Source organism: Drosophila mauritiana, chromosome 2L, assembly GCF_004382145.1.
Source record: "Drosophila mauritiana strain mau12 chromosome 2L, ASM438214v1, whole genome shotgun sequence".
NCBI lineage: Eukaryota > Metazoa > Arthropoda > Insecta > Diptera > Drosophilidae > Drosophila > Drosophila mauritiana.
In genome coordinates, this window is record NC_046667.1 from 1,188,531 (window position 1) to 1,213,567 (window position 25,037).

General features: G+C 44.0%; 3 protein-coding genes across 3 annotated transcripts; 2 read left to right on the forward strand and 1 right to left on the reverse strand.

Moving 5' to 3' along the window:
* Positions 1–988: 988 nt before the first annotated feature.
* LOC117144792 lies at positions 989–1,784 on the reverse strand. Its single transcript, XM_033310167.1, has one exon. The coding sequence runs from the start codon at positions 1,691–1,693 to the stop codon at positions 1,121–1,123; it is 573 nt and encodes a 190-aa protein (XP_033166058.1). The 5' UTR covers positions 1,694–1,784; the 3' UTR covers positions 989–1,120.
* Positions 1,785–6,926: 5,142 nt separating this feature from the next.
* On the forward strand, positions 6,927–7,832 carry LOC117150447. Its single transcript, XM_033317333.1, has 4 exons — positions 6,927–7,106; positions 7,215–7,337; positions 7,412–7,490; positions 7,556–7,832. The coding sequence occupies exons 1-4, from the start codon at positions 6,958–6,960 to the stop codon at positions 7,628–7,630; spliced, it is 426 nt and encodes a 141-aa protein (XP_033173224.1). The 5' UTR covers positions 6,927–6,957; the 3' UTR covers positions 7,631–7,832.
* A 13,911-nt stretch (positions 7,833–21,743) lies between these two features.
* Positions 21,744–24,599, forward strand: LOC117144201 (nose resistant to fluoxetine protein 6). The gene is made up of 8 exons (XM_033309253.1): positions 21,744–21,972; positions 22,029–22,407; positions 22,662–22,723; positions 22,788–23,097; positions 23,152–23,368; positions 23,425–23,612; positions 23,674–24,145; positions 24,213–24,599. Exons 1-8 carry the CDS (start codon positions 21,744–21,746, stop codon positions 24,429–24,431), a joined length of 2,076 nt encoding a protein of 691 aa, XP_033165144.1. The 3' UTR covers positions 24,432–24,599.
* The last annotated feature ends 438 nt before the right edge of the window (positions 24,600–25,037 follow it).

Here is a 25,037-nt window from a genome sequence, read left to right on the forward strand (position 1 = left end):
GAGGAGCAGCCGCACGAGGGCGGAAGGAGCAGGAAGGAGCAGCATGGGCCAGGATGTGCAATGGATACGCAGCGCCGAGTGTTCGATCTGCACGTGCCAGGAACACTCCACCAAGGACCTCTGCCGCTGACTCTGTAACAATTCGTTGCGATTTTCCACTTATTTGCTGGAAAACCAGAAAAGGACGAGCACACACTGAGCGAAAAGCCTGTCGATCAGTGGAAAATATATTAATAAATGCACCAACTAACTCTTCAAGAAGCTGTTTTTGAATCTTGACAAATAACTTTCATAGTCAAGTAAATTGTGTTAAATATATAAAATAAATACTTAAATTCTTCTTCAGTGTGCGCATAGCCAGAATTCTATGAAAAACCCCAAAGTCGTAGGCCGAATGGAGGCTGCGGATGAGCCAGCAAGAAGTTGGCTCTGCCATTAGCATTGGTGGGCAGGAAAACGAGGACAAGGAGAAGGACGAGGAGCAGGCCGAGTCAAAATCACAGAAAATCATCGACAACTGGCAAATGTGTGAATTGAATTTTCAAACAATTTGGCCCGTGCAGGGAGTGCAGTGCTCGTCATCGGATTGCTATCCTGGTTTCGGTTTCTGCTCCTGGCGCTCTTCCCCTGCTCGGCGCATTTCCCGCTGGCCACGATGGAAACGTGCATGATTTGAGATTTGATTTGGGCGGCGGCCACATTACAGTCGCTAAACCTCGGCTTCCGTCCCGTCGTCCTGGCACCCTGGCATCCTGGCATCCTGCGCTTCAAAGGCGCGTTTTAAACATTTCGCTCACGTCTCGGATGTTTATGCCATTAGCGTTTAAGTTGCCCATACAAAGTGCGACTCGTAAGTAAGCAAACGTTCCTTTGTTTTGGCTTCATTGTCGTGGCAGAGGTAATCGATGCTCCGGCTAGTTATTGAAAATTATCGAGGAAAACCCGAGATACAACTGGAATAAATTCAATGAAATTGCTGTATATTAGTGGTTTACTAGCTAGTTAATAGCTGTTGCTGTTCATTTGGACAAGTACAATTTATTATCACACAAAAGGCAGGCTACAATCTTTGAAGCTTTGTGAAAGCCCAAAAATATGCTAGATACAATCACGAACAAATTTATCTGCACTCTATGCAACACGCTGAGCAGCAGCAGTGGTAGCATTCCAAGTCTGGATACAGCTCCTGTTCCTCATCCTGTTCCTGATCTAGCTCCTGATCGTACATCCTCTTCCGCCTGGCAGACCGATATAGTCGCCGGATGAGAGCTCCATAGGGTTTCCGCGCCACCAGGTGAGTGGTTGTCTTGTGTATTTCGTAGACGCAATTCGTTTCGAGACACACAATGGGCTCCTCCACCTGCAGGATAGCTTCCGATCTGAGATTGGGTATTGACTTTGGCAGAAGACTCCTCTGGTTCGTCCTGACCAACGCCTTGCTCTTCATGACCCGTCTCTTCTTTCCCATACTGATCTTGCTCTTCTTGACCACCCTTTTCTTGGCAGGATTGGATGTCGTTATGGCACCTTGGATCTCCGCCTCGAAGGATTCCTGGCGCTTGGAGGCCTTGCTCTTCAAGGCCGATACCGTTTTGTATCGGTTCTGGATATCGGTAATGTTTCTCAAGGTCTGCTTGAAAGCAACCTCGACTTGCTCGACTTCCTGCAGCGTATTCCAAAGATTCTTTTCCATAATTTGTTCACAAGGCAATTTATACAATAAAAAATTTGAATATAAGAATGCACACTCCCACTTCAAAAGATCACACTAATATACAAATCCTGCTCGATTGAAAAATCAGGGAAGCTAGATGTGTGTTTTTCTCGTTGCGTTGTCATTGGGAAATTCCGATATGACCACCAAGTACTAACTCACCTTATCGCAAAACGGGCTGATACAATGTTTTAATGGGAAAACCAATGCCTCCAGCGGCTTTAGCCACTATATATAGCGTGGAAATCGAGGTAATACTTCAGTTCAGAACTGAAATTGCTTTGGAAAAATGCCGCCACCACCTCACCAGCCACACCACCCGCACCCACCGAAGGGTCCTGCTCATCCTGGGGATCACCATCCCGGACCACATCCCCCGCACCACGGAGATCCGAAGCCCCATCATGGACATCACTAGGCCCATGGACAAGGACTATAAATAATATTCAATTTCATACAGAACAAAACAAGATGGATACTTTCTAGGGAACTTAGTTTCCAATACAAGTTCTTGAAAACTCTTTAAGCCAAAGAAATAAAAGACTACAAAATAGATAACTCTACTGTTTTCCTTATCTTCAATGATTATGAAATGAAATCTTGAATTGGTGATACTAATTAATGCATTCTAAGCTTTCATTAATTTAAACAAAGCCCTCGTATAGTGATATATTATGGCTATTCCAATTTGTTATAATCAATTTGGGAATTTTAGGGGCTCATTGACTAGGTCACAAAAAATGCGGACTAGGCTTGCCATATATTTTACTAAAAACTTCATATTAAATGTTAAACTGCATCAATATGCTTTGAAGATCTAAATGCTCTTTAAATTATACTTAACTTTTAGCTTAAGATTTTTTTGTTGATTGTTGCTTACAAAAAAAAAAATAGAATAACATCTCCATATTGTTGTACTTATAAACTACCTGCCGAGTCGTCATTTACAAATTCTTTAAGTCACATATAGACATAACAATAAACAATCCGCTTGCTTGTTATTACTAATTTCGAACATTTGCTTTTATTGAGCGAAGTGTTGTTGTGGGAAAACCTGAAATACTTATCAGTCGAGGTGGGCTCGTCTTATCTGGAATTTAGATAAGATTTCAACGTATTCGAGCCATTTTCCTATAAATGCTATGAGAGGATAGGCTTTAGTTTAGTACTCAACTGAAGTCCGAAAAGTCAAGATGTCACCACCACCGCACCACGACCACCACCATGGGCCACCGCACCATGGACCTCCCCATCATGGGCCACCACACCACGGTCCTCCACACCACGGACCACCACACCACGGACCACCACACCACGGACCTCCGCATCACGGACCTCCGCACCATGGGCCTCCGCACCATGACCACCATCATCATGGACCACCACACCATGGTCCTCCAATGCATCCTCGATGAGAACTACAATATAAACCGAATTTAACGTTATAAAGTGATATGAAAAAACAAAATTGTTAACTGTGATTAAGCCACAAACTAACATTAAAATATCTTCACTAACTTCTAGTTAGTTTCACCAAGTGCATGATGTTTTTATTTTATAAATTGTTTAATATTATAACACCATTATTAAGATACTGGTTCTAATGAGCAATTGGAAGAATATTTAAGCAGGAATTGATTAAAAATGCCTGTTAAATTATTATCAAAAAGCCTGCAGATAAGGAAACAAAATATATATAAAAGAAAGTCCCTCTCCACTAGAATGCAGATAAGATTACAGCCTACTAAAAATATGTTACTTTTGTATAAAAGGTCTGGCAGGAGTGCGCAAGTTTAGTGTACAACAGAAGCTCGACAAGCTAAGATGCCTCCTCCACCACCGCACCACCACCACAACCCGCCGCCCCATGGGCCACCGCACCACGGACCACCGCACCATGAGCCACCGCACCATGGACCTCCGCACTATGAACCACATCCCCCGTTCCACACGCCAGTGCATCCGATTTACTACGAACCACCTCACGGAAACAGCTCCGGCTACAATCCTCCTCCGCCCCATGGTCCATATCCACATGGTCCAGGATACGTGGCCCCAGGACCTCCAATGCATAAGCGATGAGAACTGAACTGTAATCAAGATCGGTCAATAAAATGTGATAGCAATAAATGTACATTTGTGTGTGATTCAAAATAATGCTTCTTTTAGAAATATATTCGGACTTTAGTTAGTCACACCGATAAGTGATTTGATATTATACTGGTTGTAGTTTCGATGCCAACAAACAATCCCATTTTGAGTATGACGAAATATGCACCTAAAGTGATAAGGATGGGTTTTTGGAATTCCCATAGGACCGTCATAAAGATAATCCCTGGAAAAGTCGTCAGCTATTCTGGTACTATCAAATTCTTGAGGTAACACGTCATTACTAATATTTCACTGAGAGAACAATCAATCAATTAATACGTCGACTTATCGTATTAGTCGAATATCATGAATTCTTAACTGACCATATCTTTGATTTATTGGCCCTAGGTCACATTAACAATCCATTTATTCAACAAGAATATTTTTGTTTTTATTTTGACACTGAACTATTAGTAATCATACGTATAAACATGTTGTAAACCTTATCAATGAGTTGTTTGGACTCAACGTTAGATAAAGCTATGCAATCTTATCGATAGGAAATACGCATTTGCTTACATTAGTCAGACCCTAACTTAGATTATTAAGGTGATTTTTGGGGTACGACACTGTGGATTTTTAGGGAAAGTACAAAGGGATGATATAATATATAACTTTAAAGACTTTAACAAAAGATAAAAGTGTTTCAACAGTGAAACATAATGATAGGAACACATAGTGGATATTTGTTTTTAAATAGAAAAGATTACTCATCCGCCACGTTGGCCGATATGGTTATGACCTTCTGCCTGGATAAGTAGTGTAATACATGCGATTTTCGCAATAGACCCACCCCGTTTGTGACCGCAATCACTCAGGCGTTTAATAATTGACTGCATCTGCGGTCGAATCCCAATCGAATCGTGGTGGGTACCCACCCACCCGGTTGATAGAACAGACATCGGGGAAAAATCAAGCAAACGGCAAATAAAATTTATAACAAGTCTAACACACATACATCATTTTGATATGGCCACGGACACGTTCCGTCCGTCTATTTGCTTAAGGATGGATGCTTCTTCGGGTGGCAGCACATGGACATGGTCGAGGTCCGGACGGCGGAGCATCCACAGCTGGAGCAGGAGCTGTAGTTGGAGCTAAAGCTGGAGCTGTAGCTGGATCTGGAGCTGGGGGCAACTTCTGGCGGGGCAGACACATTAATTTTGCTGCTCGCTTCCCTAACCGCATGCAATTTTTCTTGGCTGGCTCTCCCTCGGCTATCGGCTTTCAATGGCAGGAAGCGCACCCCGGAGGAAAGTGGGCTGCGGATCCTGGACGGGATGTGCATAGCCCACATCCTTCAGCCAGTCAGTTAGTCAGTCAGCCAGATAAGTGCGGTTTATGTGCAGCACGTAGACCGACTCAATACACTCGATAAATTGCGGTGGCTTTCGGCTTCTTAGAAGCGGGCAACTTGACCGCCACCAAAAGGGGGCACAGTGGAGGTGCGATTACTAGTAGCTCCAACTGATTAACTCAAAACAAGCAGTATATATACGAATAAGAAAAGTTTCTAAAAAGGTTGGAGAATAGAAAGATAATTTATACATCTAAGTGTAATTGCATTTAAACTTCATTTTGATTTATATGAGGGATGTTAGTTAGTTAGCCCAACTTTTCGAAAAATGAAAAAAGCAGATGTGGCAGCCCTCAAGTACCGAGAATCAAATCGATGCAGAGTAGTTTTTCTTCCAACAAAAACTGCAAGTGCACTTTGACCCCTAACCACCAGCCAGCTGACTGTGACCCAGCACCCCGAACTTAACTCAATTTCCGTTCGATGGGCGCACTTGATTAAATAATGTCTAGAGGCATTTGAAAGCCGCATTCCGATTGGAAATGCCGGCGAGCCTCTTCACAAGCAAACAAAATTCCATTGCAAATTTGCCCATATTAAAAGCTCATTAAAGATCAAATGCCCGAGGCCAAAACCCTTGGTTAGCCCACCATTCCGGGGAAAACTCATCGTGGCAACAGCATTCCACGACGGGGAAAAGGAAACCCTGGAACGGAAAATATGTTATTAATTCAAATTAATATAATCCAATTTTTTGCTTTCCCTGGAGTCGGGAAATGGAAACTACTTTCTCAGCGCCGTCGCGCATTACGGAAAGATGTTTTCCCTTTCCGGCTTCCACGGAGGAGGGTCGGATTTTCACGGGTGGGGCTGTTCTATGATGAATAGACATCGCCGTATCTGGGTGGGCATGAGAAATGGCCTGGTTTGGGGATTTGGGGATTGGCGGGTGTGGTTTTTGCATTTGCGCGCGGTGCTCGTGTGTGCAAAAATGTGGGTTAATAATGAGGCCATAGACAGCAGCAGACGGGCTTAAATTCGAAAGACATTTGTCTTGACTATGCCATTACGCTTTTGCATATGATTATTTCCAGGTTTACATATTTCAGGGTAATGGGTTCATTCGTTAAAGGTTAATGGGTAGATGGGCCAACAACTCGTGCTCTTAACGGATATAATTTCTCAACAAAGATATGTTATCCTTCCTGTCATGATGTACATGTTCTCTGGAAATAAGAAATAGATAATGTCTCCATTGAACCCTTTCATCATGCACTTTCCCCATTGAGTTGGAAAGTGGAGACAATCTAATCAAATGCGATTGCCAGCAATCTTTTCTCATATTTAGCCCACATTCAAAGCTCATTCGATGGCAAATCCAAGACAGACTTCATTTCAAACGCGATGGCGTAGATACACAAAATGCACATACAAAAATCCTTCGAAGCTGTAGAAAGGACTCTGAAATGTATTGTAATGGTATGTGACTATTTATAAAACTATTTCGTTCAGTGCAGTGTAAACTTTTCCCTGTGCAACAGTTGCCGATGTCTGGCCACCCACTTTTCCCTTTAGCAATTGTTAGCTTGTTGGTTCGATAAACTCCCTGCCAACAGCCAAACAAAGCCCACTTCCAATGCCAATAGCAATCCCTATCCCAGCTGCACTCCAGCTGCTAGTTCCTCCTCCAACTGGGTTCAGTTCCACGGCGAATGCCCGGCGGTGAGCAAGTGGGAAAATCTGGATCTGGTATCTGGCTGAGTGGGGCCCGGCATAAAACGGAAAACTTGTTAGGATGGATAAACTGCGAGGCAACAATGCGGCTGGCGAGAATCCCTTCAAGCGCCCGATGAATGCCCTCCAGAAGCAGTGGTACCGCGTCCTGCTGGCCCGCCGTGTGGGATTCGGGCAGCGTCCTCCGCCCGACGAAAAGGAGCTAACGTAGTAAGTCAATCGCAGCCACGGCAGCCCCGTTTCAAATCAAATTGTGTGAAAATAGCAATTTCACGCGGAGCTAATGCATTTCACAATTTCCACACGCCTCGGGAAAAGCGCCGACATTTGTCGTAAGCGCTATGCGGCATCGTTCCGGCGATACAACGAGTGTTTCCGCCGGGAAATGGCCAAACATGAGGAGATGCAGCGATGCGCCATCGACGCCATGAGGGTACACAGGTGGGGACTAAGGACTAATCATTTAAAATACTCATTTCTAATCGAAGGGAATTTAAATACTCCCATTGGAACAGAACCTTTGCCATCACCACACTTTGGCTGCCTCTGCACTCGAAGCGGGAAATCAACTCCACGCTGGAAACCCTCGAAAAGGTATGCTACATTTCAGATGAATCTCAGAATCGAAACAGCTGAATGGTATACTTATACTCATTCAGGTTCTCACCGCCAAGGAAAGACGACGCCTGCAGGAGATTCTCAAGCAGGGAGAGTCCTGGCACTCGCACCGCTGAAGCTACATCCCAGGTCACTACTCAGATTCAGATTCAGATACTGATTCAGGCTCGGATTCAGATTCCGAGCCGTAGTCATTCCCTGCACATCACCATCATCATCATCAGCTGCCACGGCTAAGTGAATTCCATTTAGCTTGGATTTCAGTCTTCCAGGGAGCCTGATTTTCTTTTTTCACTTTTCCTTCGCTTTGTTCTTGAAATTTCGCTGTCAGTGGCCAAAGCACTGTCGTAAATATTTAATACCAGTAAAAGTGCAAAGTTCACTTTGGCTAAAACCGAAACTGTGTTGGGACGAGATCAATTTTCTGGGAAGGGGATACTCGGGATTATTAAAAGGTTATAGAACTTGCTGGCTCAAATGGATTGCTGCACTTCAGTTGCAATGAGTTCTTACCCTCTCCCAACTTAACTATATTGAATGTAATACTATCATTTCTAAGCATTAAGATTACAATCTATTATTTTAACCCTGTTTAAAGATACACTTCTTGACCTAACGTGTGCCATATTTCAAGGGATTTAGATGTATTATGTTTTCGTTGGCCATCGATTTAGCCTATTAAAAACTGCTGCCTAGGGCAAAGTTGTTCAATGTAAATATGTCATGTGCCGAGAAAGGATTCGCCATAAAACACACTTGTTGGGGGAGGAAAAAGGGTGAACTTTTCCAAATCCCCGAAAATCTGAGAGACAAAAGCCAAGGCAGTTTCAAGCTTAACCCACTCACATATCCCAGTGACAGTTGCTGCCAGGACGAGGCTCGATACTAGGCCAAACGGCAGAAAGGACTCAACCCAATATCCTTGCCAACAGCAAACAGCAAACAATGGAAACAGAAGCTTGGCCAGCAGAAAAACCGAAGGAAAAGTCGACTCGTAGGCTCGAAAGGCCGCAGCTGTTTCAGCTTGGCATATTGCCGACTTGACTTGGCAAAAACAGCAAAAAGAATCGGCAGCGAAACTATTGAACAAAGTGGCGCCTGTCGCACTTTATGACGGGCCTGCAGTGCCTTGTTTCTTCCTTTTCCAGGACCTCCTCCTCCTCCCACTCCGCCTTCCATAATAGCAATCACAGAAATGTGTTCTAATTTAAAGCCATATATATGGAAAAGCAAACAGAGGAGCAAAAACAACTGATAGCAGAGACAAAGGGAACAGCTGCCAAGAAAAAGAAGGAAATCAAAGCAGGAGGATGTCCACACTGCGAGAAATAATAAATATTTTAAAATTAAATATTAATAATTTGTTATAGATTTATCAAAGGTTTTTTTTTATTTATTTTAAAATAAATAGCGTTTTATATTAATAATCTGAAAATCGTTCAGTTTAGAATGGAGATGCAGTTCAGTTCAGTGTAAGATCTGAAACTGCAGTTGGCCAAAATGATTTTTATGTTCTATGTCTGTTTGAGTTGGTTGTGTCGAGGATGTCGTGGATGTCGAGGATGTCGTGGAACTCCGCCGGAGAGGTCGTGCCCAGTATCAACATTAGTTCACGGTAATGTCGTGAACTTTTCCTGGCCTCAGCTGTTTGGCTGCTCGGCTTTGTCAGCGTTTATTGATGGCATCAAAGTGTTTTTCAATTTATTTTATTTTCCGCCGCAATTTATTGGCATGCCCTGCGTGTGGGTCGCCTGCTTTTGGCCTTTTCCCCCGGTGTTTGTCTTGGCCACGGCCAGATGAGAACCGAGCGGTATGATTGATGTTGCAACAATTTTGCAGCATAATTCCGTGCTAGCCAATACATAATGCAATAGATATGGCCAAATGGCTGCTAAGAAGGCAGACACGTAGGAGCCGTTAAGTTTAAATGGCCCAGGGTGTTCAATTGATATGAGATGGGGAAGATGTCCCAACCATGGAATCTGAGATTGTTGGGGTTGAAAGGTTTCCACTTTGACATATCACTTTCAAGCGATATTCAAATATAAATTTACTAGAATTTACCACTACTAGAAGAGATTGGTAGATACTGAAAATTCAAGCAGCAAAACAGTTTGGCCATAATATAGTTCCCACGATGAACCCAATTGGAGAGCAATTATGGCATCAGCATGTGATTGGATCCCTCCGTTCGGAGTCCGAAAAACTGCCAAATGGGCAAATGTCAGAAGCCAGTGGAATCCAATTGGAGGGTCAAATGGGGAGCCTCCATAAGTACATGAATGAATGCATGTCCTGGTACAATGAGTTGATAATCCCAAAGGCAAATACTCGCAGTGGGGGCGGCGAATGGGGGCGGGGCAGTGATATGTCAGTGGCACACACATGCAAACACACGGACATCTATCTATGCAAAGCCATAAAGCAACAATAATAAACGCACATCATCATCATCAACGGCGGCCGAGGTTTTCCCTCAGTTTGCCCGCTTTTCCGACCCCCCTTCCCCCCACCAACCACTGCTGCTGTCAGCAAAAAAGTATGAAATATCATCTAAAATAGGAAATGCGTAAATGCGATGCGCCAACGAACGCTGATGATTTCCCCCACTTTCCATGCTCTGTATGAAAGTCAATTTTTCATTTAGATAACTTTGACATACGCAAACGTCATGGAAAGGAAGCAGCTCTGCACAGTGGTGCGGACTTAATTTGATTCAAAATAATACTAATCAAAGTTTTAAGCTTTTATAGAGTGGCATTAGTTTCCACTTAGTATTGAAATAAGATAGCTTTCTGAATTAGCTTTAATAGTATGTTATAGCTTACTATCCCTCAGCCTTGGTCCCACTGTGCCTTTGGGGCCTTGCCCCGCCCCACCGCCCACCACCCCCTGCGCTTTGCATGTGTGCGTCTGCATACAACGATTTAGATTTGGGGCTCAGCCTCGACTGCCATTCCTGCTGGCGCCAGTCAGTTTATCCTGAGGGGTTTCATCGCGGAAATGCGGGCAGCGTTTTGATAAATGAATTTTCCCCAGCCCCAGCATATTGCGCCCCTCAACCAACCCCCCCGCCCCCTGGTTTATGTGTGCCTGGCTTAAATGAAATGTTAACAATTAAACGGAGTCGGCGGAACGACAAACGAAGTAACACGAAAAGACTATCAGAAAAGAGCAAGTTGCTCGGGCTGTCGGGTTAATACGCTGCGTATACTTAATAAAATAAATAATTCTCTTTCGAGGGGTTGTTGTGATATTTGTTTCTGTTGATTTCTGCTGCTTTGTGTCGGTTGTTTTTGGTTGTTTTGCTTGGGTGGTTGTTTAGTGTAAACTTAAGAAAACAGCAAAACATAAGTGGCAAAAGGGATAAGGATTTCGGTGGTGTGAGCCGTCGGTTTCATTAAGGAGGGTTGTTCCTGCCAAGGAACAGAAGTTATTTTGTATTTACACAGTCTCGCTGCTCACTGCTCACCTGCCCCCAGTAAGCAGACACTTACACATTGTTGTAATCATAAAAAGTATTAAAAAGTAACGAGAAGATGCTACTTTCTCCAGGGGAGGTGGGTGGCTGGAACAGGCGGGGCCATTCTGAAGTTGATTGCCCATTTTGGATGCTCACTTGTTTACCAACTTGAGTCCTTTGTACCGTGGGGTAAAAACCTGGCCGCGGCTTAGGTACAAAATTTGCGCTTACGTTGGCGTGAAATGATGCTGTAACAAAGCCAGGGAATATTTGGTAAGATCGAGCAGGCAGTCGGGTTTGCTACATAAATATATAACTTTTTATAACAATTTTTCAAAATCAATGCAACCTATAGAAATCGCTGCTTAAGTTCGGTCCTCATAATAGATTCCCTAATTATTTTCCATAATTTTTTTCCAATACTAACTGACTGATTATGTCTGAAATGCCCAATCCAGTTTGTAGCGCAGCACAATCATATTTCACGCTTTGCTTCACCGAAGAGACAACGCAAAAAGCGCGGGCATATAAAATTTTATATCTCCACCATAACGCGAATCTCGGGGAATTACCTGGCATATATATATATATATATAATGCCCGACTGCCGAAAAAGGCAAACAACCGGAATCGGGCCTACATTTTAATGAAATATGTTTAAAGTGCAGTGCCAGCTCGTAAATACAACTTTATAGTGATGTATGTGCGCACGTATGCCGATTTGGCCAATCCCCCCGAACAGCTGCGAAAGTTCGCATGATATTTTATTAAAGCCCCAACTTAACCTTCAATATGGTGGCGCCCGCACCCACTCCAGTTCCTGCCACGGTCCATGGAGGGTAGGGAGATGCTGCTGGCCTGGACGCAGGTGTTGGCTACGTGGTCGAGGTGAAGCAACAAAGACGCCAACCGACTTGGAAGCCACAAAAGCAAAAGCAAACTCCGACCCAGACCAGACCCCAGCCAGACGGAAAGGATCCTGGGATCCTGGGAGCTGAATGGCGCGGGGTGGGCATTTTTTGGTTTTACCTTCGTCTGGAAATGCTCTCGGTTTATTTTCCGTTCGCCGTTGCATACCTTTTTGGCACTTTTGCCGAATTTATCGCATAAGCTTTTCGCATACTTCCGGGTAATTGGCAACACCATGTTCTCCAGAACAGTGGGTGTTTTCACTTCTGTTGTGTGTTCTGTGTGCTTGTGTGTGTGTGTGTTGTGCATTTAAAGGCGTTAAGGTGCAAATTTATTTGTAGGAAACCTTTTCCTTTACCCACTACATAACCAGCATCCGGGGATCCGTCCGTCCCCGCCTAATGAGCTCTACGGCTGCGTAATATTTCTCGACCCTCGGCACATGTATGGATAGATGGTATGGGATGGTTTGCGATGGCATGGGATGGGTGAGGGTCCGCATTCCGGTTCCCGGAGCAAAACTCTTTGAGGTCCTCGTTAGGGGCAGGCTTCGCACTTGTGGTCTGGACATTATTGTTCAAAATTGTTAAGCACATTTAAGCTTGATTTAGTTGCATATTTATTGTGGCCATTTCAGCCAGCCATTATAATGCGTTATGTAAACTGTACTTAATTTATGTTCTTTTCCTTTTTATTGCTCAGCGGAGGCTTAAACTCTTAAGGACTGGCCATGAAAATATATATTAAATTATGGATCAAACATAATATTCAAGAATTATTTGTTATAAATCCGTTTGGTCTAACATTTTCATTAAAAAGCGCCATAAAACGTTTTATTTTCAGATTTCATGACTCTCAATTCAACTTTGTGATTATTTTTTTGTGATATTCCGAGGGATAAACATTTATGGACAGCCCAGTTGTCCCAGGCCCGATACCTAGGCAATCTATCTGCCATAAAAACGTCCGCAGAACTACCTCCATAAACTACGGTCCACGGTTCAGGGCCAAAAGTCCTGGGCCACAAAGGACAACGAGTTCTTATCATAATCATTTCCAGGCAGCTGCGTTGACTTCCGCTTCAGATCGCCCATCAACGATTTCGGCGGGGCTGACTAGCCCGTCAGATCCCAATCCCACTCCATAAACAATCCAATCGCAGCGACCCTTTCTGCCGATGATGATGATGGAGTTGGAGCAGGAGCAGTAGCAGTAGCAGTCCGTTCCATTTGCCTTCCGCACTGCTTTATGGCCATAAATATTTCATTATGAATTTTTTCGTACGGACATGCTATCTATAAGTCATTTGGCCTAGCTGCCTGCCAAACTTTGGCCGAAATAAATAATAAAAAATGCAATACGCTGCCGCTTCAATAAACCTTTTTCCGACGGAATATAGCTCAATTTCTGTTTTATTTTTACGCATCAAAGTGCGTCGAGACACGAAAGGGTTAGCCAGGAGTTGGACTCGATGGGGACTCGGAAGGACCTGTGGAATGGGATCCCTTTTGCGTTCGTGACATCTGCAAGTCGCATTAATAATTAAATCAAGCAATAAAAATTCAGCACGAGTGGCGGCCATGGACAGCCCCAAACCTGAAATCAGTCCATGACTGATAGCTCCCCATCTCCGCAAATAAATATATATATTTGGGGAGCCAGGAAACGGATGCTCATGATATAAGTTACTGATTTTGGTAAATACCCTAAGCATAAAGCGGTGAGATTTTTGAGTTTTTCCAAGTTAAGTTATTAAAATGAACCAACTTGGGGATGTACCCCACTGTACCCTACAAATGGTTACAGTTATCGAAATTTGCATAATTTGGATACATAAATCATTCATTTCCATTCACCCCCAGAAGCAGAAAAACAAAGGTTCAATTGACGTTTTCTTTGTGTCCAATTTTTGTGGCTCTTTTGTTTGTTTTGTGCATAAAGTAATTTTCGCACACGAATTGCTAAATTCATAATAAATGTACACTGGCAGAGGGAAAATTGAAAATGCCGCCTGCAACATTCTTACGCACGAACAATTCCGTAATGAAAAGCTTCCACATTGTTGTTAATATTTTCCCTTCTCAACTCGCCCAAATGCGATTAAAATTGTTAGAGCAAATTATGGTGGATGCTCCCTTCAGCGCATTTTTCTGCGCTTTCCCTTTGGTTTGTGTGTTTTTAATCTAATAAAAATAGTTTACGCCGTTGCTCATAAATTCGCAGATAGAAATTCCAGCAGCGTCCGGGAAATTACAACAAAATTAAGAAAGTTCCCAAGGATCGCAAGGAGCAAGCGGCGGGTGGCCGAACTTCAAGTTTAATCAATGAAAGCCGCAGGAAGCCCTTTTTGGCCAAGATGCCAGTACGGCCGGAATGCCCCTCATGCGGAGCTCATTCAATTTTTTCCCAACCACATGTGTCGGCATTATTGTTGTATATTTTTCGGCTGCCACCCGTGGAGCTTTAGTACGCCGGCATTATCTGTTCCCATTCTGGCCAAATAATTGATAACGAAAAAATACCTACAAACAACTGTAGTTATTGGCTAATATATTTTAATAGGTAAAAATGTAGTACAGAGTATATGTTGCCTGATTTTAAATGCAAAATCGTTTATACTATATTGTATCATCGAAAACTTGTTATATTTTGAGCCCAAAATTGTTTGCAGTGCACTTGCCTGCCCTTTGACACTTCTGCTTTTCTCGTTTCCATGGCTAGCATTTTAATTGAAATTATATTTTGTCTGTCATGACAGAGGTCGGGTTGAACCTTAACCTTTCCTTTCCTTTCCTTTCCCATCCTTTGCTTTTATGTATTTGGCCAGCTCTTCGTTGCCTTCCAGGTGGATGATGACATGCAAGGAATCATTTCATGCATTCCGTCACACAGTTGTGCGAACATGCTTTCCGGGTTTATCTTACCTGGCGAAGGTGGCCTTAAGTTTGGGCCGGCATCTTGACTTGCTGCCCGAAAAGTTGAGGCCACAAGCCAAAAGTGACTTTTGCATCGGAAACTTTTTCAAAGCAATTAGATAAGGACTTTGGCTGAGTTTAAAGTTTCGGCCAGAAAATCTGTCTTTCCCACTTGCGTGTGTGTGTGTTATCGGCTTGAAGTGGACTTTGGCCAACATTTAATCAGCAGAAAGTTGGCCAAGTTGGCCAAGTCGGGCAGAACGAGAACCTGGACTTCATGGCAATGTGATTAGAGGGCACAAATTTATATTTAGCTTAAATAATATTTGGGCAAGCGTAAAGCGGATATGGCCACTAACTGGAGCGTTTTCCTGGCCCAAGAACAAAGAAAAATATTTAAGCACTTAAGTGCCGGAGGAAAGGGCTTCCCGATGTCCAGTGAGTCCAGTCAGAAATTAGTTGTAAGATGAATGGCCAAAGTCGCAAAGTTTGTGCAGCTTTTCTCGGGATTTACTGCCGTAGCGGCTGTGGCAGCCACGCCCACTGCCCTGCCTCCTCCTTTTCCTAGTTCGACTTAAGTTTTTTTTTTACTTAAAGCAAAAACTTTTTAATGAATGCTCTTAGTTGTGCACATATTTTTAATGCATCGAGTTCATTAAAAGGCAACTTTCGTTTGCTTCGGCCAGAATCTTAAAACATTTATCGCTTTTAACTGGGATTTACTAAGGAGTCCAGATGCAGATGCAAAGTGGCTTAAGTGTTGAGCTTATGTTATTAGCTGCAAGCTGGCCCATAATGGACTCGAAAATTGGTTTTCCTCAAAGTAGTTTTTGCTAGGCAAGATTTACAGATATTCAGGGCTAGAAGCAGGCGAAGATTAGGATGGCCCATGCTAATTTGTTTTTCCTGAAAATATTCATATTACTAAATGGATGCTTAGCATTTACTTGGCTGCATGGGCTTTGTTTAAGCTGAATTCCAGTTGCAATTGTTGAAATCTGAAATGTTCACTCCTCCTGGCAGCTAAAACCAAACCCAAAACCGAAACAAAAGCTTTTGGAAAAAATGGGGGTTGCATCTTTTGTAGCACATTTTCGTTGAAAGTCATCTCACGTAGCGGACGAGCAGCCAACGTAAAGCTGATACACCGTGTATAATGGGATTTGTTTATTGGTATCATTTGGCCAAACTTTTTGGTAACAGCGGGGGGTGGGGAGCGGGGTGTGTGAGGGCCATCCCCCGAGTGCGTGGCTAAAAAAGTTTCGAGTTGCGCTTTTGGAAAGTGCAGAAGGCGGGAATAAGTAGCCAAAGTGGTTGCCCCTTCCACTGGGAAGTGGGGCCATACGCATAGCTAATCCTAGACAGCCAACAGCCAACAGCCATCATCGCCATCAGCAGACAGCTGGGATTGGCTAACATGTTGCAGGTGGAACCTGCACTGAGGCAAAAACTAGTGTGAATTTCAGGGAACCAAATTTATTATAATTCAAATTTATTATAATGTTAACTGCCTACTTTATATTGCAATGAAATAAAAATATATTGAAAGGGGCACTTCTCATTTGGATTTAATTCTTTGATGGACTGTGACTGTTTGTATTTTTCAGTGTAAGTTATGCTCAGTGTAAGAGTGCGCCACGTGATGCTATAACGCAATATTGACACTTTCAACGACTTTCAACGCCGCCAAAAAGTCATAAAGGGAGTGGAGCTGAAGTCAAAGTTTCCACTTTCCCGCTTTCCCAGGTTTCCTTACTTTCTTTTTTTGTTTTTTGGCCAGCTTACACCGTTCGGCATTCACCTCTCAGATTGCACTCATGCCCAAATGCGAGTGGGTGGGAGTGCATAAAAGTAAATCCTGGGATTTCGTCGTTGTTGCCACTTAAACTTTTTCACACCCAGACACCAAAAATGGCATCGACCCGCCGAGTCTTTAAGTGGCTCGAATGGCTTCCATAGCCTCGCAGCTCCGCTGGACGCCCTCATTTGGGATCCGGACTCAGGACTCCGGATCGCATGAGACGGAGCAGGAGATGGAGATGCGTGTGCCGGGCATTATTTTCATTGTCGCATTTTTCATCATCACCTCCAGCCACCCCATCATACCGCACTCCCGCCAAAGTTTTTATGGCTGGCTTCCCTGGGATTCTCCGGCTCCTGGCTCGGCTTTTCACTAGTCGCAGTCCTCCGCCGCTGCCGTTGGCTTTGGCCATAGCCTCTATAGCTTCTGTCGTTGGCCTGCACCTGTGCGTCGCTTAGGACCGGAAGCTGCACATCAGCGCTTCGTGTGCGTGGGCGTGTGGCAGGATGAGCCACCCTAGTTCCGTCTTCCTGGTACAGTGGGATGAATGTCATTTATTTTGAGTTACAATACAAATATTTCAGTCTGCTAAAAGTAAGGCTATTTCCATATTTTGATGATAATACCAATATAATAATCTTGTATACATTACCCTTACTGATTCCTTTCATCCAGTCCCACTGTTCAGTTTTGTCTCTGGTCGTGGCAATTGCCACTTTTGGTCCGGATTGCATCGTCGCCTTCATTGTCTCTTAGTTTTCCGAACCTCCGCCCATCTCCTTGGCTGGAGTGTTGTTTTTTGCTCCATTTTTTTTTTGGACGAGGTGGGGGCAAATCTCTTTTGAATTATTACTGTAATTACCGTTGAGTTTCGCTTGGCAATTGCTTGTGCAATTTCGCTGCTCCTTGCTGCTCCTTGCTGCTCTTCAGTGGCATCCTTGGCTGTCTGCGTCCTCGCCTTCGGTCCTCATCATCCACTGGTAGCCTGTTGTGACACCGCTGATGACTGTGTTGATCCGACGATTATGATTTTATTACGTTTTCGTGTAGTTGTGCTCTGTGTGCTTAATTTTGGTCACAGTTCCCAGTCCTTATATCCGCACTCTGGCTCCTGTTGGGTGAAATATGGCCCTTTCTCGGTGTCCCCAGAAAACACAAAAATGAGCCAGAAGGATATTCTCAGGATGAACTGGGCAGTGCTTCATTGGGCACTTTTTCTTGCTGCCCTGGTCGAAACAATCAAAATTAATCGTCTGTAATGAAGCAACCTTAATGGCGGGCAGAGCCTAGAGAATCGGAGAATCCAGAACTCCACGACTCCAGGACTCCGGCAGAAGTGATAAACGATGTCGCAATGAGCGGAGCATTTAATTGTGGATTGCCCTTCGGGGGCCCTCCTTGCAAATTGGGTCTACCAGAGATTTCTCGGCCGGACCTGGGATTAATCGAAATTGATGAAACAAAATTTATTCAAGGTGGTGCGATTCGAAATGTTTAAAGTGAAAGCCGAATGGAGTTTTATGAAATGTCTTTTACATATATTTTCCATGCCTAGGACATACCTCTTGATTTGTGCATTCAGCCACCTTTGTCAGCCATAAATTAAACAATTCTCACCATTTCTTGTGGTATTTCACAATGGCTCACATGCCATAACTTATCGTCCTCACAATTTTCATATGCATCGTATATCACATTCCTTCAACACTCACTGCAAATGCTGCTCACCTTTGCTAAGGTTACCTTTGCCGTTCTGGCCCCAAATGCGTATATTGTTCATTATATCCGTCATAACTCACAGTCAGCCACTCAACGCCGACTGTAAAGCCAACCCCCTCCCCCCAAGAAGCCCCATCCCGCTGAGTGCTAGCGAAACATCTGCCTTTTCTAAAATATTAAATAAAGCAATCAAATAAATCTTCCAACATGCCTCATTTATTGCAGATTACCATCCCAGCAAGCTCCACCGAAAAGTGCAGACAAGATGGAAGATGGGAGGCGATTCGGAGGAACATCCCCCCAAAGTTACACGCACGTACAGCTGCAGGCCCACCACTATCATTACGGCCAGTTGCCAGCACCCCCAATCCCACCAAGACTCCCCGTTTTGGGTAGTCAGGAGTGGGTCTGTCTGCAAGTGAACCTTCAATTACGTAAAATTACGACGAGTAGCGCAGATTATCTCATTAAAGGCGACACGCCTAGCTTTTTTTTTTGGATCTTCTTTAAATTCAGCTCAGGATTTTACTGATAGAGGAGCAGGGGTGCAGATCTGTTCAGTTGACATTCTAAAAATATGTTGGCAGTCTAACAGGAAATTGATAAGGGAAGAATACATAGTCATTTCACTTCATTCTGGATACTCTTTCAAGTAACAACGCTCTCTAGGATGAAAAATCAGGATACCGAATTGTACCAAAAAGTGCAACATTTCCTGACCATCTTTAGTCGAAACTTGGCTAAATAGCGGACCACAACAAAAATTTATACTGTTTTGGATAGCTAATGGCCAGAATTAACGACTACTATCAAATATAAAATTATATTAAAAAAAAAAATTTTTTTAATTTTTTCAAATTTTGGTAAGGGGTAACATCATGATTTTTGGCAAAAATGGTCAAAAATTACATTTCCATCTGAAAATGCAGATCGGTTGCAAATTTGAATACAAATTCAACGATATATACCTTTGCAGTTTTCGATAATTTTTTGAAAAGTTATCCCCAAAATACTGTACCGTTAATAGTTCAAAATAACACTATTTAGGTATGTATAGCTTACTGATCTGAAATATTAACAATACCCGCTGTGAGGGTATAAAATGCATGTATCCTTTTGTTTTTGGGTCCTGCCATTAGTGGTTAGCGAGGTCCTGTCTGCTCCATGTCCTTGAATGAAAGTTCCGGCGAGAGTGAAAGTAAAACGCGCGACTCGCTGCGCGACACATTTCGCACTACCCACATTTCCCGTCCCAACTTTCCCTACTTCACTCGCTCTCACACTTTCTCCGTCGCCTTTCCTTTCTGGTCTATAAATTTCTATGGCCAAAGAATGCGTGTTTAATGGCCGGCATTGTGCGAGTGTGTGAGTCTGAGCTTTAAGCACGTGTGGATGGGGATTTCCCGGGCTCAGTCTTTCCCCTCAGACGACGCTTTCCCACGCCGAGCTCCATTTATTATGCTTCAAAAATATTCGCATTTTTCCCGGTTGGTCCTTCGGAATTCGCTGCCTGCTGCAAATGCCATTTTAGAAGATGTTTTATGTGTGTGTTGACATTTTTATTGCGGCAACATGTGTCGAAATTCAGCTTTCTGCCACCCCTAACTACTTTCACCTCCCTTTTCACCCCAAAGTTGCTGTTTTGTCTCTGGGTTTTCGTGTGTGTTTGGGATGTGGCAAACGGTTTACATTGTACTTAGCGCAAGGCAAGAGTTAAATGTATTTCCAGGGATTTTCAGCTGTCGGATTAACGTAGTTACTATTACGTTTATGCCCGTTGGAGAACTGTTTTGCGGCTTAGCTCCGAAACTTTGCCAACTGAAGTTGCCTTAATTACACGTGCTGCTGATAGGGAAATTTAATTAAATTTGTAATGTTCTGATAATCCAGTTCAGATGATTGGGAAAGCGATTTGAAAGTTTGTGTGAGCGAAGACTTTGGCATTAGGTTACAAATTGTATTTAAATCCGAAATACAAGGTATATGTTTCTTCTGGATGAAAGTGAACTTATTACTTCCACGCGAACAAGGTCCACCCTAATCTTCCAGTCAAAATTCACGTATATTTCCAGTCAACTTTTTAAATAATTGCACATGTGTATGTATGTGTAGCTCTCACGGAACTCATTGAGTAAACGGGTGTATTGTAGTTATAGTAATGTTTGTAAACACTTATCAAGAGCCACTTGTAATAATCTCAGAAAGCAACAAAAAGTGATTATTTTCTATTGTTTGTATTTGATGAGTAATGGAACCAATGCAAAGTTGATGAAGTCACGAAATTTGAGCAACTAACTGGTTCGTTGGCTCAGATAATAATTGTAAACAAAAATGTGTGTTTACAAGTTTCCATACGTCAACAATCACCTTCGTAGGTATCATATAATAGGTATCATTTATTCCATACACTGCGTGAAAGATATTTTCGGCAAAATGCGTGACAAGAGCATTCGGAGATTCAGCGGAGAAAGTATTTCGCCCCACTCTCGATTTTTTTCGTCTTATTTGCTTATTCCCAATTCACGCCTGGGAATACCCACACTTTTTTAACTGACTAGCTATACATTTAGTTTTGAATCGCATATTGATTAATGCGACTATTATTGCGCAATAGTAACGACGCCAGGTGGGCTCGGTAGTATCGCCCTTTCCAAGGGCAGCGGGTTCAATAACCCAGCCGTGAACCGCCGAACTATTACAAGTGGCAAATCTACTGGCCAAGGTGAACCACTTCAAATCAGTCAACTCATTGAGCTAGTGACGAATTTATTGAGACTATCAGTAGTGGCCCAGTATCGCCGGGTGATCTGTTCGCCAGAAGTCACTATCGGTCGGTGACCCATTTGTGAAATATAAAACAAACTGACGTAACCGAGTGTTAACCCGTCCATGGGCCAGGGGTTTCCCCGGGAATACACCCTACTGGTTGCGTGATGCTGCAGTTATGCCAGGCAGCTAATAGTTTCTACTCGGCGTCATCGGCAGCGCAGCGGACATCCCCATGTGTGGCATTGAATCTAATTCGGCTGCTATATCGGTCATTGAACCGATTTACCGGCGATCGTCGCAATGATCGTTGCTCGCACGCTGCTGAGATATCGCAAAAGTGAGGTGGTAAAAACATGGAATGTGGGTAGACCCACCTGCTACCCTGCAAAAGGGTGCGAGATAAACCTAATGGCACATGGCCCACGGGTTATCAAGAGTTCCTACTGCACGACCGAGCGACTAACTAGTGCACTCAAGAGAGCTCCTCAGGTAATTAGAAATATGTGTTAGCCATATCAGTCGGACTCGTGGGCCGGAGTGAGCCTCTTACTAGCCCGGTATAAATATCACTCGCAGCGTCATGGCCGTCGCACACGGCAATGGTATTCAGGCAACTAAGCAGCGCGAGCTCATCGCTCCTCATCCCGTCCAAGATGATCCTGGCATTGATCTGGATCATGGGGGTGGGAGTACCCCCCCCTGCTCAGGCGTACAGCTCCAAGGACCTGTTGACTTGGATGCAGTCCAGCAACTTCGGCTACCAGGTGCTCCAGCAGGCCTTGAATGACAACCAATCCTCCTCTGCTTCCGAGGCATCTTGCCTGGCGGAGGTGCGCCTCCTGCTCAAGGGAGCAGAGGCCAAATCCTTGCCTGCTCTTCGAGGTTGGTTGATGGCAACCAATGTGGATTCTTATATACTGATCTTCTTAACCGTGCAGTTTTCGATGCCTGGGGAAAGTTCCCGCAAGGGCTGCTCTACGGACACTTTATGGACATGGGCAACTACGAATGCTGCCTCAGCTTGGATCTCAGCAGGAATCTGGGCAATGCAATGACCATCAATGCTGGAGCCAAGTATTGCTTGAGTCGTATGCAGTTCGAGAGTTTGCTCATGGAAGCCGCCGGCGCAGATTCCCTCACCTTGAGTATAGGAACCTGCATACCCTCATCCTGCAGTGCCGCCCAACTCAGTCGATGGATGTCTGCTCATCTGAAGGAGATGTTTGGGCAGAATTCGACGGAAGCTACTTTGGTGCAGGAAAAGGACTGCACTTTGGCGCACAGAGATCCGATGAATGGACTTGACTGGTTTGCTGTGTGAGTAGAATCAATGAGGATATGGGGTATTCCAGGTATAGATCGTATCTCCCAGCCTTTGTTTGCTCATTTCTTACGCAATAAGCACTGGAAAGACAGGTTGTGTGCGCTTAGACTTGTTTGGCATGCCAGCGAATTTAAGTGCCAGAATGCGTTTTTAGAAAAAGCTTTGGGCGAACGAAACTATAAAACTAATTACTATAACTTTGTTGAGTTTTTCAACTTAATGAATATGTATTTCTTATTGTTTTTAGGTCAATACTCATCTTATTGTGCACTGTCGTTTTGCTGGCTACAATTTTGGACTATAGCAGCGGTAAATTAATTGGTATTACTCGCAACTCAGGCTCTCATATTCATTTCTTTGTTTCTTCCAAAAGTGTCCAACAAGCTGCTGGGCGCCTTTTCGCTTCGCAAAAATGTACCCCAGTTGCTTAAGACCTCGAACACACCATCGTCCCGAGTGATTCCATGTCTGAATGGCATTCGTTGCTTGACCATCATCTGGATCATACTTGGCCACGGCTACATGTACCTCCTACTGGCGCCCACCATTAATTCCTACGATATCGTGGCCTGGGCTCAGACGCCCTTCTCCATGATCCTCCAAAGCGGCACTACGTCTGTGGACACCTTCTTCCTGCTCAGTGGACTGCTTCTGGTTCTGTCCGCCCTGCGGGAGATGGATCGGTGAGTTTCCCTAACTTCAATCGAGGAATCCATATTAAATTCGAATGATCTCAGCTCCAAGGGTCGTCTTCATGTGCCACTGATGTATCTGCACCGTCTGGTGCGCCTGACTCCCGTTTTGGCACTGGCCGTGCTCATCTTTATGACCCTTTTCCCCCGACTGGACAGTGGTCCTTTGTGGAATCAGTTCACCGGCTCCTCGGAGCTCTGCAGCGACACCTGGTGGGCCACTCTGCTCTACGTCCAAAACTATGCAGCTCCTGGTAGGATGGTAAGCTACATCCAGGAACCTCCCTGTGCGACTGTTAACCGATTCAATTCATCTAGTGCTTGGGTCATTCATGGTATCTGGCTGTGGATATGCAACTGTATATTATATCCCCACTCCTTCTGATCGCTCTCTACAAATGGGGAAAGAAGGCTATCGCAGGAATTGTCCTGCTGATCCTTATGCTGTCCGGCTGCGTCTTTGGTATAGTTATGCTGCGGGATCTGAAAGTGTTTGATCGCTATGGGTAAATATAGCTTAATATAGACCTCAGTTGTGATAGCTATTAAACATAACATCTACCATAGAAACCTTGGTGGTGACAGCACCGAGATGCGCCTCATCTACTACACCACCCATGCCAGAGCCACTCCCTGGTTGATTGGACTGCTTTTTGGCTACTTTCTGCACCACCAGAATGTGCGCAAGACCCGCCTGCCCAAGTGGCTGGCTTTGGTGCTCTGGATTCTGAGTCTTTCCATGCTGGCCACTGTAATCTTCGCCGTATATCCCTATACCCAGAGTGGGGCAGGGGACATTTCCGCACTGGCTGGAGCTTTCTATCTGTGTTGCAGTCGGATTGCCTGGCCTTTGGCCTTGTGCTGGATAATCTGGGCGTGCCAGAATGGACTGGCCCCCATTGTGAATGAGTTTCTGAGCTGGTCCTTCTGGCAGCCACTTTCCAAGTTGTCCTACTGCCTGTACATATGGCATCTGCTGGTGGAAACGGTTCATATAGCGCGAATCAAGACGAGTCTGCACTTTTCGGACTACGACGCTGTAAGTACATCCCACACTTTAGCAAAAACTCACAAAGTATTTACGTATATGTTGAATCTTTTTCCAGATTCTCCGCTTCTGGTCGGACTTTGGCATTACCTTGTTCGTATCCATGTTCATGCACCTTTGTGTTGAGGTGCCATTGGGGCGCCTCGAGATGGAACTGCTGAAAAGGTGTCAAAAGAAAGAGGACAATCCAGAAAGTCCAAAGGTAGAGACCTCCACTGAACCAACTGAAGTAATTCCAGCGACTAGCATTTCGCGCCAGAACTTAGTCGACCCCTAAGCAAAGATTTTATAATTGTTATGTACATTTAACTCAAACAAGTTAAATTGCAAGTCTACTAATGTGATATATCTACAAAAATTATTTTTACATTCATATTGCATACACTTTACTTGTACATAAACTTAAATTAAAAACCCCCGAAAGTATGCAAGATGAACACTAAATGTCAGACAAGTAAGAGAAAACTTTGTAAGTCTCTCGAAAAGTTGTTGTTAGCTTAGCTAATTAACTGAAATAAATAAATATCATTTAAAACCAAGCTCAGATATTTCTACTCACGTTCCCCTTACATGCGATGTAAAATGTTGTGCTATAAACTTTAGGCCCACATCACGTATGAGCAATGTGCCCCACTCATATATCACAATCCTTTCAATCAGCTCCAAAAGAGCAAGTTCTGCCCAATTTTCCCCCGGCATAGCCATATCTTCATAGTAGACCCATTTCCCACAACAATTACCCTTTAACATACACAAATTCCACATCACGTATACGCCTCGTGGGCCGCCCATTCGTTCGAAAATTGGTCGTTGGGTTTTTCGGGTGTTCGCCGTGCCATCAAACACCGAGGAAGTGTCGGGGGCGGACATCTATGCAAAGCTA